The sequence below is a fragment of the Emydura macquarii genome, unplaced genomic scaffold, assembly GCF_026122565.2.
Source record: "Emydura macquarii macquarii isolate MOO-44397 ecotype Brisbane River unplaced genomic scaffold, CSIRO-AGI_Emac_v2 contig_968, whole genome shotgun sequence".
NCBI classification, from domain to species: domain Eukaryota; kingdom Metazoa; phylum Chordata; order Testudines; family Chelidae; genus Emydura; species Emydura macquarii.
This window is the reverse complement of record NW_027131105.1, coordinates 12,925,325-12,941,375: the sequence shown is the minus strand read 5'-3', so window position 1 is coordinate 12,941,375 and position 16,051 is coordinate 12,925,325. Positions and strand designations below refer to the sequence as shown.

Sequence of the window (16,051 nt, the reverse complement as noted above, 5' to 3'; positions counted from 1 at the left end):
GGCAGGAAACTCATGAAGCCAGAGCACAGCTGCTCCCACCCTCTCCTCCGCTCCCACCCACCTCACACCTGCCAGAGAAGAGTCAGGCCTCGGGCCCCAAGACCTCACCCCCATCAGTGTGTCTCCTTCTGACAAAGTGATCAGCTGTGTATAAAGCTGCAGCAGAATGCAGCGAGATTCCCAATCAGTGTTGGAGCCCAGCAGCATGCGAGTCCAGCCAGTTTGGGTCAGGTTGAGCTGTTTTTTGAGCACATTAATTTTGTATTTAATCTGGTCACTCGTGCCCTGTTACTCGCTGTGCTTTTTTATGGCTATTCCAAAGCAGGAGTGGCTGTGGCTTCACCTAGCATTAGACTTCTTGTAACTATTATAAAAAGTATTCAGAGGGGACTGGCAGAATAAGGCCACGCTTATAAATAAGGTAGTCCAAAAGGACGTGATATTTAAGAGAGGCTGTAACTATGTAATCTGATGAAATAGTCAGCACTGACATGGATTTGAAGCTAGCACTAAAAAATGTCACTTATTAATAAATGAGAAAAATAGATACTTCGTTTAAAAACATGTTTATTGATTGGGCTTCTAGTCAGATCATGTTTTAAAATTAAGTCTTAGAAGTGCAACATGAATACAGCCTAGATGACAGTTAATTTGAGAATCAATTCCTGCCTTCTGCAAACTCCTTTACAGACCGAACAGTCTAGTCAATGACTAAACACAGTTTTCAGGTTCTGTATTTACTAGATGCATTAGGCTGTAGAGTTCTTCAAAGGAAGTGGTGATGCTTGGACATATGAAAACATTCTGTAGGGAACAATTCTGTCCTGGACAGCTAATGGACTGGATGATCTAAAAGGACTTTTCCTTTTCTGGCATCTGTGATTTTATGATTTTTCTCAAGCACCACAAAATGTATTGATAATAGATAGTAAGCGATACCTCTGTGTGACCGAATGCACTCCTGTATTCACACCATACACTATTATAATAATCTTTGTACAAAATATGCCTTGTGAGTAAGGCTAAGATTTTGTCATGGTTATTTTTAGTAAAAGTCATGGACAGGTCATAGGTTTCCATGAATTCTTGTGTATTGCCCATGACCTATCTGTGACTATTACTAAAAATAATGGGTGGGAGGGCTGAAGGGATTGCTGAAGCCTAAGGGTGGGTTGAGAGCCCTAACCCCCTGTGGGCGGGGGAGGGTCCAGCAATCACCACCAGCCCCGGTCTCCCCAGTGCTGGGGCATCGAGCTCCCCTTTGGTGGCTCGGCTCCAGGTTCCAACCCTGTGCATGGCTGGAGTCTGCAGGGTTGGCCAGCTGAGGCTGGAGGTTGTGGGGCAGCCCACTGCAGCTGAAGGCTGTGCGGGTCTCCTGCCATCCAGACCTACCATGGGTCCCTCTGCAGCAGCTGGGCACTGCAGGGACCAGCTGCCTGTGGTGGCTCCGGGCTCCCCCATCGTCTGGGGCAGCTGACAGCTACAGAGTGCCCCACAGCAGCTGGGGGCTGCAAGGCTGCCCATGGTGGCTGGAGGCTGTGGGGTCTCTGCTGCCCCCAGAGGGAGGGTACCCCCCCACTGCTGTAGCTCAGCCCTGCGGGGGTCAGCCACCCACAGTGGCTCAGGGCTCCAGGGTACCTTGCTGCTCACGGAGGAGCCCGGGGTCCCAGTCGCCCGCCCCACTGGACAGCAGCGGGTCCCCAACGTGGCGGCAGCTCAGAGCCACTAGGTTCCTACCATGGCCAGGGGCCTGCAACCTGTGGTGGCTTGGAGCTGGGGAGCCCCTACTGGCTGTGGCTCAAAGCTAGGGGCCCCCATGGCAGCTGGGAGATGCTACCCCCGCTGAAAGCTCTGGGACCCTCCACATGTGGCAGCTGAGATCTCCCTGCAGCCCCCAGAAGCTGACAGCTTCTGCCCCGCTGCCCCAGGGCACAAGGCAGAAGCTGAAGAGCACAATTTCACATGGAATCCATGACTTCTGCGACCTCAGTGACAAACTCACAGCCTTACTTGTGAGGTATCATTTGAAAACTACAATAATATCATGGTGAAATGCACATAGCAGTGTTATGTCTAAAGTTATGAACATAAACTGAAGTTATGACTGAAATGTGTTTACCAGACAAGTCTCGGGAACAGGTAAACCAGGCAAAGGACAAGTTGATACCTCTAGCTATGTATCATCAAAGTCAATTGACGCTCAATGGTCAAGTGGCCATTCTTCGACAGTGAAGGGGGCGGCGGGGGCAGGAACAACCGATTTGCATTTTAACCAACAACATGGAACATCTTTCACCACGAGAGCCCCATGGCTCCATCCTCACAGCTGGAATGAACTTCATCTAGGGGTAACCCTCAAGAAAATGCATTTCAATGGATGGCTGGACTAGAAAAGGGAAGGGAAAAACACCCCACATATTGTCTCTCTCTCTCTCTTTCAGTTGAGAAGACAAAGGAACCAGCCTTTGGACTTTGAGAAAGGTTCTACTTGAGGATGTGGTCAGCCCTGTTGCTGGGAACATTTGGTAAGAATTTTACCTTAAATCAAGCCTAGTTTGTTGAAGGTTAGTTACTAGAAGGTGATTTATCTTTATTTCTCTTGTAACCATTTCTGACTTTAATACCATGAACTTGTATTCATTTAAAATCTCTCTTTATAGTTAAATAAACTTGTTTTATTTTTTAATCAAAACTAACCCAGTGATGTGTTTAAACCAGGGCTCGGCAAATTTCCCTGGCTGGAGTGCAGCAGCCGCTCTCCCCTCCTGCCTCTCCCCCCCTGCCCCTCTCCCACAACGTGGGCCCAGCAGCGCCCTGGCCGGAGCACAGCAGCTGCTCTCCCCTCCCGGCCCCGCCCCTCCCCTACAACATGGGCCTAGCGGGGGAGGGGGGGGGTGTGCTTGGCTGGAGCATGGCATCTGCAGCGTTCCCCATCTCCCGGCCCTGCCACATGGGCTCAGTGGCGCCCTGGCTGGAGTGCGGTGGCTGCTTCCCCTGGAGAAATACTAGGTGCCATGGCGACCTGGCACCTGGGGTTTGTCGAGCCCTGGTTTAAACGGGTTTGTTTGTTAACCCCAGTTAAAGTAGTAACTGTTCTACATTGACCCCAGACCTCTAGTATCTGGACTGGCCAGGAGAGGGCTATATGGTGCAGAATACGTGTTTCGGGGGAGTGGGGGAAATCCAGGATTGGGCATGTGTTGGGGTCACCCTGCAAGTGGTAACAAAGGCTGGTGGAAGCCAGAGAGAGACTGGAAAGTGCTGGCCGGCTGCAGCGATACACAGACATTCAAGGTGGGACCTGCATGCTGTTTGGCTGTTTGTGAGGGGCCCAGGTTGGGAGCTACAGCAGCAAAGCATTGAGAGACACCCAAGGTTGCAGGACAGGTGGTAACAGCCCCTCACTAGTCTGCATTCACCCCAGAAAGTGATACTCTGATCTTGGTGTTCTCTCGCTCTAATAAAATCTGTACATAGTCACAGCTTGCATCATGTGCCAGGCTCAGATTTTGCTTAGTTATTTTCCCACAAAGTTGGAAATGGGATGCAGGGAAGGGGTAAATTCCTAGGAAGCATCCAGACCGTGGAATGGTTCAGTACCTCTCTTTGCAGGGAGTTTTGCAGTCAGTCAGTAGAACTGTTTGTCTGGTCCTATTGAAGAGCATCATCTAGTCAAACAGTCAAGTAGAAAACTCACAGGGGCAGCTTCTCTCCAATCATATTTCACTCAAGGAAAAGAGCCACACACATAATCAGAGACGGTTCCTGGGTCTGAGGGGATTCCTGGGGCAGATCTTGTGTCTGAAATGCCTGTGAGATCCCAGATCTCCTGAGTCTGGAGAAGATTCCCATCAGAAGGAGATTTCATGTTTGAGATGGATTCCCAGTTTGTCCAGTAGCTAAAGTGGGTTCCCAAGGGCAGACAGGCTCAGGTCTCCAGTGCCTGAAGCAGATGCTCAGCAGTAGGAACTCTTATGTCTGCTAGATTCCCAGTGGCAGGGAATCTCATGGCATCTGCCCTTGTAAACACCAACCAGCTCAAAGAGTCCTCTGAAAACATGCCTTGATGACTCCCTCTCACCTGTTCAGCTTCTGGGGACAGTAGATGCTGTTTCTGGTAGCTACAGTTTAGTGCTAGAATAAGGCTAAAAAAAATCAAATAATAAAAAGAGATTGGTTTGGTTTCCCCAACCTCCTGGCATAATTCCACATTCCCGTAGCTTCCTCCCCACCACCCAAAGGCCCTGCGTTGTGATGAGGGTTGGGTGCAGCCCATGAACATTGTTCTGTTCATCAGCCAGCAGGGGGGACCAAGAGAAATATTATGTGCTCTCAGCTCTGAATGGCCTGGAGAATGGGGTCAGGAGCTGGGGTTTTTCCCTCTGCAGATCTCCCGGCCCTTGTTGGCTCAAGGGTTTTAGGACATGAACTTGGTTTCCATGTGCAGAGCCCAGAAGGCCATCTGAATGTGACAGTGTTAGTGATGCGTGCTGCGCAGAGGTCTGCATAACTGAGAGGCGATTGAGGAAAAGTGAGGAGGAGGGGCTCTGTTTGAGGAGGGCGGAGGTGGTGGGGTTGTGGAGGAGAGCACATTGACTAGGCAAGGGTAGGTAGGAGAGACACGATGGCATGGCTGGTGGAGAAAAGCACGCTGGCCAGGAACTGGCAACAAAAGCTGTTTTCACATCTATAGAGCTGGTGGACTTCAGGGAGGCTGTTTGTCCCTAAGTGAAGCAGAAAGACTGTGCTTACTGTGCCTGGCTGGGGCATGCTCTGTCCCTGCCCCCTGGTGACATAGGTGATGGCATCATGCACTGAGGCGAAGAGGTGGTGCTTGGTGATGGTTTGGCTGAAGAAGTTGCCTTTTTCCAGCTGCTCAATGACAGAACCTGGGGGGAGAAGGAGGCCGGGACACGCTGTAGTGAAAGCATGAGACCAGCCGACATGCCCAGCCTTGACATCAAACCCCCCAACCACCACACACTCCAAACCACCTCTCGTTTTCTTCGCTGTTTACTGTTTCCTTTGGGAAGTGCTGGCAAAATCATCTGAGCTAGGATTCAGGGAAACAGGAACGCTCACCTGGATGTGGTGTCTGTTCTAGGGTATAAACAGACTCTGGCATTGCACCTTGGGACTCAGGGCTACATCAGGGGCTGTGGCTGATCTCCTGAATGGGGCTTGGGAAAGATTCCACCCTCCAGCTCAAATGCAGCTGTGGTAGAAACCGGTGCGACTCGTGTTGACCTGAGAGGGATTTACACCAGGGCTGAATTTGGTCCCTAGGTTGGTATCTGAACTATTGGTCCCACTGGGTTTGAAATCAATTCTATGAGCAGTTTACGTCTCGGTAACATCTGAGGCTGGTGTAGTGTGGAGCGGAGAGGAAAGGAGAAGACAAGGGAAGGTGAAACCAGCAGCAAGAGCCTGACATCTGCCCCAAGGGAGGGCAGATGGGGATTTCAGTGCCACAAGGTACATCCTTCTGAAGGGATGACTTGCTATCAAATGGAGGGTCTATGGCTTTGCCGCATCTGAGCTTTGAGGCCTCCTTACCCTGGCAGCCAACAAGAAATACATCCACTTCTATCTCCTGGAAATCTCTGAATATCTGCAATGGAACAAGCGCAAAGAGATGAGTCAAGGTCCTCCACAGACTCCCGTGGGTCATGCCCAGCAGCAGCACCACACATGGAATGGGATGGGACACGAGGTTACTGATGTCCCCTTGGCCTCTTTTGTGCCAGCTGCTTTTTGATACCACGGACCTGCAGCCAGTTTCCTGTGGGCTTGTGGGCTGCATGGAAGACAAGTTAGGGATGTGAAACATACTCAGACAGTCTTGGTGCCCAGCTGACAGCCAACAGCTCTGGGCAGACAAGGTGACGCAGAAGATGTTAAAATGCCAGCATGAGGGAGTGGTTGTGTATGTTGGAGATATCAGCTCCTCCTGTCACAGACAGCAATGGCTCAGAGGGAGGAGTGGTGACCGCTGGGTTCAGGGAGGGGATGGGGACAGGTTGGAGCCAGTTTCTGCTGAGATTTTGCCTTAGCTGGAAGCAGAAGAGCAGAAGTGACGCACTCAAGTTCCCAGCACTGAGTGTCTGAAAGTTCCCACTTTGTAAAGCTCTGTAAGAGTCTCCAGGGCAGCTCTGCCTTGGACATTTTCCCTGCCTTTCCCCTTACGTTCTTTAGGATCTTTATGCAGACAGTATCCACAAAGTTGACAGGGGTGAAGTCCAGTATGAGGGAGTGGAAGTTGGGCTTTTTGAGACCTAAAGACTCCAGGGTGGGTTCATGGGAGGCTTTCGGGGTGCTGCTGGGTTGGGGCTCCAACTCTATTATGCTTCCATCGGAGTCAAGCACTGCCGGGCCAGATCCATTGCAGTTACTCCCCGGCTCCTGTGGGGAAGAAAACACAGTCCCACATTGAATGAAATGACATCATTCCCCAGGGAGCCCCACAGCCAATCTGACTGAGCGTCAAACTGACTGCACCCTATCAGCCCAGGTGGCAGCGAGACAGAGATTTGGAAAATATTATTTCCACAGATGAAAAGCAAGGCTTTGAAATGAGAGGTTGAACAGAGGCCCTGCCCCCTGCTGACACCAATCACCCCAGCACACGTCAGAGCAGAGTGGGAGATGGCCCATGGCTCATTTGAGAACATATCGTATTTTGCAGGTGTCTGGAGAAGAGGTAGGGCTGGGGTGGTTTTCTTGCTTGCTAATGGAGGGTTTGTGTTAATGCTAGAGAAGACCCTTGTGTTTGAGATTTGACCATGACATTCAACTATGTCAGGCACTCTGGGTATGGGGTGAGTGAGAACTTGGGTTTTTAAAGATCAGCGTAGATGAATACCTGTGTCCTGGTCTCTATGTCAATATCTACAAAGCCAAGGTCAGCGCTGCCGGGGTCAGATGCCTCCGAGAGCTCGGGAGTAGTTTTCTGTTATCAAAGCCAGACAGGGACAGAGAAAGTTAAAGAACGGCCCGTGTAGCCTCACAGCCCACATCACCCCTCAGGAGGCTTGTCAATCCCAGCCAGGAGGGTGGGGATAATATAGGTCACAACATAAAAGCAGAGCCTGGTTCAGTCCAGTGATCTGTCTAGTCCAATATCCAGTCTCGGAGCATGGCCAGGTCGGAGGAAGGTGCAAAGCTGCCAGAATGGACAATTCTAGAATAACTTGCCCATGGGGGAGGTTTCCTCCCTAGCCCAGCACACAGTGGTTGGCTTTATCCATCTTAAAATTTTGTTTGCTTTTAGGACTGCCTTTGTGCACTGCGAGCAGGTTTTCACTGAGCTGTCTGCAGTGGCAGCTAGCTGCCTGCACCTCCCGCCCTCATTCTCTGCCCTTTCAAATATTATCATTAGCACCCCACTGCTAACATTTGCAACGTGGAAAATGGACCATTTATTCAGCAGAAGCTGTGTTACCCAGTGGATCTGGGATCTATTCTTGCTTCTGCCACTGGCCTGCTGTGTGATCTTAGGCAAGTCATAGCTCTGTGCCTCAGTCTCCCCATGCATAAAATGGGAGCAATGATCCTGACCTCCTATGTGAAGTGCTTTGAGATCGACTGATGAAAAGTGCTATATAAGAGCTAGGTATGCCTTCTCTTTACTCCCTCTCTCTTTAGCCAGTTTCTGATCAATGACAGAACTTTACCTTGCCCTATAGCCTCTTCTGAGAGAATTTGCCTTTTCAAAGTCCACATAACTTTTGTCAGCTGAGTCTCCTTTATTCACTATTTACTTGACATGCTCAAAGGATTCTAGTAAATGAGAGAGGCATAGTTTTCTGTGCAGATGGTGCGCTGGTCTGTTCCCATCACATCATGGTCATGGAGGGGGAGTACAAATCCCTCTTTAATTATTTGTCCTGGCACTGAAGTTAGGCTCCTTAGTCTGGAATTCCCAAGATCACCCCTTGCGCTTGTTTTTAATATCCACTCACCAAATGCTAGGGAATCCCTGGCTCCTTAATAATTAACACCAGCTGCCTCCTTGTCAACCTCAGACAACTCCAGTGTCAGGTAGTTCCCTGGGATTTCTCTTCCAGGCCTGGTGACTCCAATCAGAACACAAACACTTCTCAGGCTCAGGAACATTCCCCAGGGGCTAAGGCCTGCCCTTGGGCTCCCCCATTGGGAAAAAAGAGCCATTTCCAGTATGGGTCCATCTTTGATTTTGGAGAGTAGGGGGAGCCAGCTATGTCTAGAGAGAGGGGGAGAAGTGGGGGCAGGGAGGAATTGAGAGCTCGGAAGAGGGAGTGCGAAGAGAGTCAGAGGAAGGAGGAGGAGCTCAAGAGAGATGTGTAAGGAGAAAGGAGGATATGGATGGAGGGAAGGACTGGAGAGCACCCCAAAAGGAAGCATTTGGCAGAGATTAACCTTTTTCTTCTTTGCCTCTTCCTTCTTCTCCTTCTCCTGCTGCTTCTTCTGTCTCTTGAGAGCTTTCTTTTTCTTCCCAATGAGGTAATCGACGTTAATGCCGCTCTGCAAAAGATACAGTTCCCTGGCATATGGAAGCCACTGATGCTCTAGTGACCTGCTCTCTCCCCACCCACTTCCCATGCCTGGTGCAGGGCGTCCCTGCAGCTGTTCCTGCACAGAATGGAGCTCTCTCCCTCCGCATCCTTTTCTTGGCTTCTGGTACCAGGAGAGCTTGGAACACTGGTTAACTGTGGGAGCAGGATAAGAAGGGTTGTCTTGCAGTTAATGCCGTGGACTGGAACTCAGGAGATCAGGGTTCAATTCCTGGCTCTGCCACAGGCTTCCTGGGTCTCCCTGGGTCCTTGGGCCTGTGCCTCAGTTCCCCACCTACCTCAGAGGAGTGCTGTGAGGAGAACATTGCGGGTGTGCAAGATGCTCCAACGCTATGAGGATAGGGGCCATATTAGCCCCCAGCTAGATCCACTATAGACGGGGGAAGGGAGAACCCATGTGCTGTAGGATGAGAGCAGAGAGGATCAGGACTGTGGAGCTGTGCTGTTCTCCCAGCTAGACTGGAGAAAGGCACCTCCAGGACTAAAGTGACTTCCTGGCCAAGTTACTGAGGACCATGCTGTAGAGAAGAGTCAGGCCTTGCCCCCCAGAGTGTGCTACATGAGCCTATCTCTGCCCCTGCCCCTGCCTCACCTTCTCCTTCAGGGCCTCTGCATACAGCTCAGCGTTGGCAAAATAGACTGTGGCAGAAGAGCGGAAAATCTTCACACCTGGAATTTCCTCAGCCTGGAAATAAAGACAGGGAGGAAGTTGTGGCAGGGATGCTGCCTCAAAGGAGTAGAGGCTGTTCTGGGGTGATCAGTAATAGGGGGAGCTAGAGACATCACAGAAAAGCAAAGCCATTCCCCCAACATCTCTGGGCTTACCTCCTCCTCGGCTCCCTCCTGAGCCCCCCTCTCTGTTCTCCTGCCAGACCACCTCAGGCATCCCTCCTCCCTCACAGCATCCCTTAGAGCCCCAGAGCTCCTACAGGGATCCCACCACTGGCAATGCCTGCAGCTTACGCAGCTGAACTGGAGCAGGGAACTGGCTTTCTAGAGGTCTGCAAAGCGCCCCGCACACTCGCAATGCAGCTTCCCCACCACATCAAGAAGGGAAAGCGGCATCCAGTCTCTGAAGGCCAGTACTCATAGGTAGCCCAGGGACAGGAAATGCTTCCCTCATTCTGAGAGGGATGGTGCCTGACAAGGACTTTAACCCTTTTACTCCTGGATGTGCCCCATCTCAGCTCCCCTGGTTGCCCATGGCAGAGTTGGCCCCAGTGTCTTGGTTTGCCTAATACATTCAGTAGCAAAGGAGCTGGTCCGTCTTCCTCCGTGGGCCCCTCTGGCCACTCCCTCAACAATCTCACCATCCACTTGTACCTTGTTATATTCCGCCATGTCTCTGTAGATGTCAGTGTTGGAAACCTGCCCCAGGAAGGAGTAGTGGGGCCTGAGGGGAGACGGAGAAAGAGAGCGGAGTTAGCAAAGGCACCACGTGTCCCTCGGGTATTGAAGTTGTGTCTTACGCTCAAAATATAACATTGGCAGTGCCATGCTGTGAGAGGGCATAGTGCAAAACCAGGCTACAGCATTGTGTGCGCCCATAGCCACCAGTGGCTGTAGCTTTGTTTCATCTTGGTGTGGTGAAGGTGGACAGTGGTCCAGAATTAACAGCTTTTCAGCAAATGGGCTTCTCAAACTGTGAGGTGTCAACAGTGGCGCATAGGTGCCCATTAGTAGCCCCCATGGGCACACGAGTATAGCGACAGGGAAGGATACTACAGCTCGTCCAGGAGCACTTCCTGGAACACACGGGCAGGTGCATGGTACATGGGGACAGTGCTACTCACAGCTGGCTCCGGAAGATGACCGTGAGCAGGGCAAACGCCACAGACACCCCCAGCCCCATGTCTAGGTTCAGCAGGAGAGTGGCCACGAAGGTCACGAGCCAGATGAGCTGTGGCGGACAAAGGCAGGGTAAGAGCTGGGGAAGGCGAGCGGGTTTGTGGTAGACATTGGCTACTTCGCTGTAACGTTTCCTAGTGCACTGGCCATCGCTGCCAATGCGGATGCTGCCATGCTGTCCCAGGGAGAGCTGTCCTGGGGGAGGGGCTTTCCTTCAGAGGAGATGTTAAAACAAGGCCCTATCTGCCTGTCTCTAGTGGGAATCCCAGGTGGAAGTTAGAGATCCCAGGATGTCCTGTGAAAAGGGCTATGGAGGGGAATGCCCGTGTCCTGGCTGACATCCCCGTCTTGATAACCTGCGCTCTCTCTGACGTGCAAAGAGGGAGTAAGCTCATGCTGCGTGCAGATTCGCTGTTGCATTTGCCTGCAGAGCCCCTCTGTGGAATCTGGTTCCCTGCTCTGAAACCCCTGGGGATGCAGCTAGGCGAGAGCAGAGATGGGCCTGCGCCATGGAGTTCAGACCTGGACCCAGATAGCCTGGGTTCCAGATCAGGCCCATTGCAGAAACAGGCCTGTGTGGTGAGGGCCAGAATCTGGTCCCCTGTGGTTTGGGGTTCACAGCCAGAGTCCTGGTTCTGACCAATTTCTATGGTCCAAATTCTATTCTCACTTGGTTCAAGCCTGGTAAGAAGGGTCCCGAGGAAACTGTCACCTCCCTTAGTTAGGGGCTGCCAGGAGCCATTTCAGCCCCCAACACAGACCAGTGCAGAACTGAGGTCTACCCTTTTCGTGCCCCCAAAGGCAGAGCCCTATGGGGTTTGTGTCTGCAGTGCCCGCTGGGGGCTCCTGTAGGTGTGTGCAGTGTTGGCAGAATGGGGCCAGTGCTGTTCACCAGTAACCAGGGTACTTTCCGCCTGCACTTCCACCTTTCTGTGCCAGCATAGTGGAATGGGGCCTCAGGGCAACAAGGAATCAGGCCCCATGGTCCAAGGCACATTGAGGTCTGCTGTGTTCCTTACCAGATCGATGCGATTGGACCTCCAGAACATGCGGATGTCTGCGAACTGCTTGAACATGCCCTTCAGGTTAACAATGATGATGGCAGCTAAGATGGCCTGGAAGAGAAATCCCCGAAGCCGTGAGCACTCAGACAGCGGGCACTGCAGGGCCATCCCAGCAGCCCACAGCCTGAGGACTCCAGGGGCCTTTGTTTCCCACAAGCACCTGCCTGGACAGAAAAGGCAGCCTGTGATGCTAGGCCTGAAAAATCCAAGCTACAAATTGCATGGCCCAACTCTGACCTTTCGAGACATATCACAGGAAAATACAATAGTAGTGAGGGTCATTCTTCATAAGTAGACTTGAGCTTTGATATGCAAGTGTGTTGTTGGTAGTTATTTAATGTTTACATATCTTTTGTTAGAGGTTAGCAATGTAGATAAACTGCTTTCCTGTCTATTACTGTTGTTCTATTTGATTAGAGGTCAAAAGGGAATATTAACATCTAGGTGGACCTTTGATGTAACAAAATCATTTGCCTGTATTACTCTCTGAGGTTTATGTAAACTGTGTTAACTGTGCTAATGCAGCTAATTACCTGTGTGCGCCTAGGAGGTGAAGGTTTTACTTCAAAGGACAATGTACATTACTATTCTCCATTCAAGAAAGTGTCTGTGGACTGTCTTGATAGTTGAAACAGCTATTGCTCTCTGTATTGTCTAAGGAAGGACCTACTGAGTAAAGATCAAATATCTCTTCCATCAAAGCCCACATGAGGGAGTTACCTGCAAGTGCTCACCTTGCTTCAACTATAAAGGAAGCTTCAGGCCTGATCCTTCTTATCTCAAATCTGTCCAAGTTCGTCAGGGAAAGTTTGGATTACAAGATTGAGATTCCAGCACCAATCTGGAATCACCCTAATTCTCATGGGAGAATTTGAACAAACTGTACAGGGACTATGTAGTCTTCATTTCTCTGAACTGGATTTCTAACAAAGAAGCTCTAAACAAGGACTGATGACCCCCAACCTGTTTGCGTAATTTCAGAGACTTTGCAATTTAAGAATTTTGCAACTCAGTTATAATCTCTACTTTGAAACTGACCTAGGAGCTTTATTTTCATCTGTGTACTGACCTTTTAACTATTACTCTCTTTTCTTTTTTTAAATAAATGTTAGTTTAGTTAATAAACATTAGCTTTAAGCATGTATTTGGGTAAGATCTGAACTATTCATTGACCTGTTTGGTAATGTGTCGGATCCTTTGGGATTGGTAGACCTTTTTTACATATGATGGATAAAGATTTTCAGTAATCCCCATCGTATTTGACTTGGCTGTCTGAGTGCTAGCCAAAGGGCTGAATAGTTTTACGGGAACTATGTTTTGTCTACTGAATAACCAGTGAGGTTATTAGAACCAGTTTGTTGCTGGCTTAGTATATCTTATGGAAGAAAAAACACCAGTATCTAGGGCTTTGCCTGCTCCATTCTTTGCAGTTTGCCCTGTTTAAGCTATCTCAGCATGGTTCCCCTGGAGGCCAATATCACACAGCCCTTCCCCCGTATTTACTCTGTCTTCCCACCAACACCTGTGGGATTGGACCTGAGCATGGCGGAGCAAACACTGAGTGCGAAACTCAGGCTTTGACCCAAAATTCAGGAGTGATTCAGCTGAAGTGAACGAGGGACGAGGGCAACACTGCTGAGGAAATGCTGGCCTGCCAGTGGAAGTGAGACCTGGGGCACTTCCTTTTGCAGAAACCATGGAGTCAAATACCACAGCTGGATTTTTACAGGCAGGAATTGAGTGATGGTCATTTACAACCCCCGTAATTAAAGGAGCTATGGTAATGCGAAAGGAACTTTAGCCTCATTCAGCAGGGTGCTAGCTGGACTCCTGCAGAAGTCAGGGTGGGAGCATTTCCCTCTGTGTCACTGCATCACACAACTACATAGCTGGGTTACGGGTGTTTATCTGTCATCGTGTGATACATCAAATGCTGGATAGCGCTGGAGGAGGGACACTGTCATAGGTACGCCAACGATCTGATCCGGGTGGCAGGGGAGGATACTGGAGAGGATGGATGGACCAATGATCTGATCTGGGTGGCAGGGGAGGATACTGGGGAGGATGGATGGACCAATGATCTGATCCGGGTGGCAGGGAGGATACTGGGGAGGATGGCCCAATTACGGCAACTCACGTATCCCTATATTATAGAACTTGCGTCACATTTTTGTCCTTCTTGGGCTGATCTATGAGTGTTGACTATAATGGTGCTGGAGACTCAGGGTAACTGTACAGACAGGTGAAGATGCAGAAAGGCAGGCAGGACTAGGACAGTACATACTTTGGGCAGGTCTTGGAAGAGCTGCCCAATCTTCAAAATGGTCACTAAGATGATGAGTGAGGCTATAACCCCGGCCACCTGGAGAAGAAAGAAGAGAGATCAGCGAGAGGAGGGACAGATGGGCATGGACATTTCCAGCTCCTATGCAGAGAGACCACCTATATGTTATGTCTGATGTAACAGGTGTCATGCTGGCCTTGGAGAGAGCATTCTGGGTGAAAAGGGGATGCAGGTGAGCTCATGTAGGAAGACTGTCTGGCAGGTGATCCAGCACGTCCCCCTTCGGCTCTCTCTAATGTTGCCATCCCGTGCTCTGCGATTGCCAGAGCAAGTGACAGGCAGCCCTTGCCTGGCGGGTGTGAGTTATTTATGAGAATTGCCCCCAGCTACTCATTTGGTCTGGCAGATGATCTGGCCCACGAATGATGGGTATCACCCTCAGTTAACACCCTAACTGGCTCTACACGGTCCCTTCCTGGTGGTTTCCCAGTCAGGCCAGAGATGACAGGGGAAGATTCCTGGCCTCATGCTGGAATCCTCCAGGATTCCTCAGGGCTGAAATTAAGGGGAGCGCCAGCTTCATGGGACTCACCTGACTGTTCCCGCCAGTGGTCTCCTGCACCAGGGTCCGGGACATGGAGCAGCTGATGCTGAAACACTGGAAAAAGCCGCCTACGAAATTAGAAATCCCCAAGGCTATCAGCTCCTGCAAGGGGCAAAGCAATGCCAGGGGTCAGGAATTGCAGTGAGGCTCCAGCTCTTGCCGGGCAGAGCAGAGCAGAGCAGAGCAGAGCAGGCCCCTGCCTGGTGTCACGAGAGCCCCTGAAGAGAGGGGCCGGCACTGCCCAGATTCATCGTCCTGGGGGTGCCAATGACAAAAACATAGAATAAAAAAAGGGGAAGAGAGGGTGGAGGGGAGAGCCCAGAGCACAGTGGGGTCCTCACCTGGTTACTGTTCACTTTGTAGCCATGCTTCAGGGCAAAGATTTTGCCCAGGGAGATGCAGATGGCATAGCCCACCACCGCAATGGCAAAGGCATTGCCCACCACCTGCCCGAAGTAGCTGACATTGGGAGCCACTGGTGCTTTCATCCTGCAGCCAAGACAAGGAAGCACAGCTGGAAAGGGGCATCCCCTCAGGGGCGACAGCCTGGCTCCGCCAGCACAGCCCCACCAAGCGATCCCCAGGGCCACCGCGGGTGCAGCAGAAAAGCAGCCCGTAATGAAGTGCCTGCTGAAGAGCCCAGGCTGCACCCTCACTCACCCACTGGGGATGTCGCCCACAACAGCAATCCCAAACTTGGCCTTCAGTTTGGCTCCATAGGAGATCCCCGTGGAGACAATGATCTGAAAAGAAGTGACAGCGTGAGGCAGAGAGTGTCCCTGCCAGGCGGCCCCCACAAGAGCCTGCGAGAGAAAAGGAGTCTGCTCAGGGCCCTCCTCGGGCCAGCCTACCAGAGGAGATGAAACATCAGCATGAGGAACACAGGCACCTGGCAGAGAGACACAGAGCCGAGCCCCATGGGGCTGGGTGCTCTAGGCCCCATCGCAGTTAGGGACATGCCCCTCCTTACCGTGATGAGTTCTATGGGGATGGGCATGGGGAGCTTGGAGGAGAACTTGGCGCTGAGCAACTTGACAGCGAGGATGACGGCCATGGCGATTAGGCTAGTGACCAGGGTGCCCACGTTGGTCTGTGGCAGCTTGCTGCAGATCTCAATGAAGGCCTACAGGCGAGGAGGAAGGGAGACCATGATACCAAATCCGTTCAGGAGACAGAGCCCCGGCAGGGAGGGGCTGCCCACTGGATACAGCCCCTGGAACCAGAGAGTGTCTCAGCACGTGCAGTTCTCAGCTCTGGTTGTGCTATCCCTGGGGCAGGGGTCACATCCTCCCCTGTGTATGTTTGGCAGCTCGCACAGAGCGGGCCCTGGGGAGGCCGGGGACACCAAGCACGGGGTGATGCAGTAAGTAATACTGATGCAGGCTGCATACCCATAGCGTGCCGTGCTGTCCATGTCCAAAGGAGAACCAGCCCGAGGAAGCCCCCTCACTGTCTGATCCCAGGGAACACTCAGGAAGTGGCAGGGGTAACCCAGCTGCTGGAGAGAGCACCCCCTTACTGTACGGCCCCAGTGTTACAGACCCTGTCAGCCTGGACCAGCCCCAGCACAGACTCGATTAGCAAACGCTGCTCCTTTGGGAAAGTCGCAGGACTGGCTTCTTCCACCGCTCAGAGTATTTAACAGAAAACATTCGTGACAGCATCCAAAATCCTGTGGGGGCAGATCCCTTGCTGGTGT

General features: G+C 51.4%; 1 protein-coding gene across 2 annotated transcripts in view; it reads right to left on the bottom strand.

Annotated features, from left to right (window-relative positions):
• Window positions 1–550: 550 nt before the first annotated feature.
• SLC26A6 (solute carrier family 26 member 6) overlaps window positions 551–16,051 on the bottom strand; it is a 30,815-nt gene continuing 15,314 nt past the window's right edge. Inside the window, exons 8-22 of one of the 2 annotated variants that reach the window (XM_067544254.1) lie at window positions 15,323–15,475; window positions 15,013–15,095; window positions 14,694–14,841; window positions 14,341–14,454; window positions 13,749–13,826; window positions 11,420–11,515; window positions 10,346–10,452; window positions 9,876–9,945; window positions 9,145–9,237; window positions 8,398–8,502; window positions 6,863–6,949; window positions 6,187–6,402; window positions 5,557–5,611; window positions 4,753–4,889; window positions 551–4,145 (exon numbers count right to left, since the gene is read on the bottom strand). In XM_067544254.1, the coding sequence (XP_067400355.1) occupies window positions 4,122–4,145; window positions 4,753–4,889; window positions 5,557–5,611; window positions 6,187–6,402; window positions 6,863–6,949; window positions 8,398–8,502; window positions 9,145–9,237; window positions 9,876–9,945; window positions 10,346–10,452; window positions 11,420–11,515; window positions 13,749–13,826; window positions 14,341–14,454; window positions 14,694–14,841; window positions 15,013–15,095; window positions 15,323–15,475 (1,566 nt within the window). In that variant the 3' untranslated portion in view covers window positions 551–4,121. Of the gene's footprint in view, window positions 4,146–4,752; window positions 4,890–5,067; window positions 5,612–6,186; window positions 6,403–6,862; window positions 6,950–8,397; window positions 8,503–9,144; window positions 9,238–9,875; window positions 9,946–10,345; window positions 10,453–11,419; window positions 11,516–13,748; window positions 13,827–14,340; window positions 14,455–14,693; window positions 14,842–15,012; window positions 15,096–15,322; window positions 15,476–16,051 lie in introns of those variants that run through there. The other variant, XM_067544253.1, reaches the window with a different exon arrangement.